Source organism: Scomber scombrus, chromosome 21, assembly GCF_963691925.1.
Source record: "Scomber scombrus chromosome 21, fScoSco1.1, whole genome shotgun sequence".
Taxonomy (NCBI): domain Eukaryota; kingdom Metazoa; phylum Chordata; class Actinopteri; order Scombriformes; family Scombridae; genus Scomber; species Scomber scombrus.
Genome location: NC_084990.1, coordinates 23,885,145 through 23,887,644, shown reverse-complemented (window position 1 = coordinate 23,887,644; position 2,500 = coordinate 23,885,145). Strand labels below are relative to the sequence as shown.

Here is a 2,500-nt window from a genome sequence, read left to right as displayed (position 1 = left end):
GTTTGTTTGTTTTAATGGACAGAGAGTTTCATGAAGTCACATGACTGTTCTCACCCAGCCAGTACTCTCCAGCAGCGCTACCAAAGCCCTTCTTGTAGTGATCCCAGGGCCTGTAGAAGTTCACTGAGCCGTCCATCCTCCTCTGGAACACCTGGGGGTTATTATGAACGTCAAACAGGAAGTGTTCATACTGAAAACCACTCAGCTGTGACTTGATGACTTCTGTTCAAAAACTCACCGTCCAGCCTCCTCCATCTGAGTCCATGTCACAGTACACCTACACACAAACACACTCATTAGTAAATATGATCCTTTACTAAAACTATATATCAATCAGCAGCTGCCACGTCTTGAGTCTGAAGCACCTTAAAGTGTCACTGACAGCTGATAGCTGCTCCAACTGACTCCTATTCAAGAAGTCTCAACTTCTCTCTAGAAATACTGAGTCAGTCATTGTTTTCAATTAGATTTCACAGGTGTACCTAATAAAGAGGCCAGTGAGTGTAGAATTTAGTCTATTGGTCTACAAATGACAATAATGTCTGGGAACACAGCTCAGCACCATTGTCCTCCATTCCTCAGAGTCAACAATATCCAACCTCTGACAACAGTTACCTCTACTCCATTCAGAGAAACAGGGAAACGCATCTCTGACCATAGCAACACTATCAGGGGCCTCCCGATTTACCCCAAAGGAGCAGACATCTGCACCAACTGTATAAAGGGGAAACAGTGTCTCATTGTCAAGACGTGGTGTTGCCTTACAATGATCTCAAGGCCTTGTTTGACCCAGTGTATGCCAATTATGATACATGAGTTATGGAAAATTCCCTAACAAAGTGTACCCGGACAGCAGACGTGGCTCCGATGGGATAGATGGTGTACATTCCACTGAGTTGGCTGTTGTCATTGTTATGGATGTCACTGCAGTCCAGCGGGAGGACGAGAGGTAAGCAGCAGGTAAACACTGGAGCCAGGAGGAGGAGGAAGACTGAAACCAGCTGCAACAGAATCAACAGCAGCACACACAGAATAAAATAAAAGTAAACTCGCTGAGAAGATTCAACTGTAGTGTATTTTGGGATTTTAAGGGTTTGTAAACAGAATCAAAGAATGAAACTTTAAGTGAAATATTGAGAGAATCTGACTGAAACTACTTATCAATATTAATTCAGTCAGGTGTATAAAGTCACAAACTTACCTTCATCGTCAGAGTTCTGCTGAGGGGATCTGATGAAAATCTTGATGTCCGTCAATCTGGATGTATCTGAACTGTATTAATATCACAAATATTAATAAATGACTGAAAAACTGCTGCTTCACACTGATAGAACTATTTTCTGAACAAGTGGAAACATGATGTCCTTGAGTGTGTGTGTTCCTGTTAACGTGACTTTGTTCGGCCCCGAACCTGACGTCCACCTACATTGTGGGGACTCTGCTCCATTACTGGGATTGAATGTTTACTTGGGGTGTTATGTTTTGGCTCAGGTCATTAGGTCATTAGATCAAACCTAGCTGAAAGTACTCCACCAGTTCAGCTACCTGAGCAGCAACATCTCCTCTGACACCAACAGATTAGCCACCAAAAGTCAGTGTGTACCACACCATCATGCTGACCATCCTGCTGTATGATGCTGAGTTGTGGGTCCCGTACTTCTGCCACCGGCACCTTGTTGAACACGCTGCCTCCATCCTCAACATCCACAGAAGTGGTTACGTCACTAATGTAGAGGTGTTGCTAACAGCAGGGCTCACTGCCATGAAGGCTGTGTGGACCCATTAGCACCCCCTACAGGCCTGATGTTCAACCTTAGCTACTGTAGGTTGTGGCCACCTATCTCAAACAGGGTTAGTCAGTCATAAGTCAGCATCCTTACTCATCTTGGTTCACGAAGAAACACAGAGAAGAGTTGGACTTTCGTCAAAGTCACAATGAGACATTTATGATGACCCATTACATGAGTTATTCTACAGCTGCACCTAATCAGTGATTAACAGTTTGATTGATGACCTATGAAGCCAACTGCCTTCAGATCAGGTGATTACAAACAAATATACAAATATGAGCTTTTAAACTGCAAATGTGACCCACCAGCACAGAAAGACAATAAGATAGATTAACAGAAATCTGGTCACATATAGTATCACTTGGATAAATCACCTTCCCCATTGGCTATCATAACTCACCTCTGAGAGTCAGTCACCAACAGAGATGAGCTGTCACCAACATGTAATCTCACTGTGAACTCTGACTTTAAGGACATTAATGATTTACCAAACAACTGTTCAAAGGGCAAACCACAATAAGGAGCAAGATATGCTGCAAAATATGTCATGCCCAAGGACATACAGATACTCACAGACATTTACCAGAAAACAGACACACACACAGTCTCTTATGTAAGAGTCTGTGGTTCCTGGTTTTTTGTATTTCTTTCCATCATGCCAGTTGAAAGCTTGCATTTTCGTAGTCTGAAGATGTGATTTAGAACAACAG

The 2,500-nt window shown here is 42.9% G+C and overlaps 1 protein-coding gene across 1 annotated transcript in view; it reads right to left on the bottom strand.

Moving 5' to 3' along the window:
- LOC134003413 (microfibril-associated glycoprotein 4-like) overlaps positions 1–1,244 on the bottom strand; it is a 6,361-nt gene extending 5,117 nt beyond the window's left edge. The window contains exons 1-4 of the mRNA XM_062442614.1: positions 1,202–1,244; positions 846–1,001; positions 239–277; positions 55–151 (exon numbers count right to left, since the gene is read on the bottom strand). Coding sequence (XP_062298598.1) covers positions 55–151; positions 239–277; positions 846–1,001; positions 1,202–1,207 — 298 coding nt within the window. The 5' untranslated portion in view covers positions 1,208–1,244. The remainder of the gene's footprint in view (positions 1–54; positions 152–238; positions 278–845; positions 1,002–1,201) is intronic.
- Positions 1,245–2,500: the final 1,256 nt, after the last annotated feature.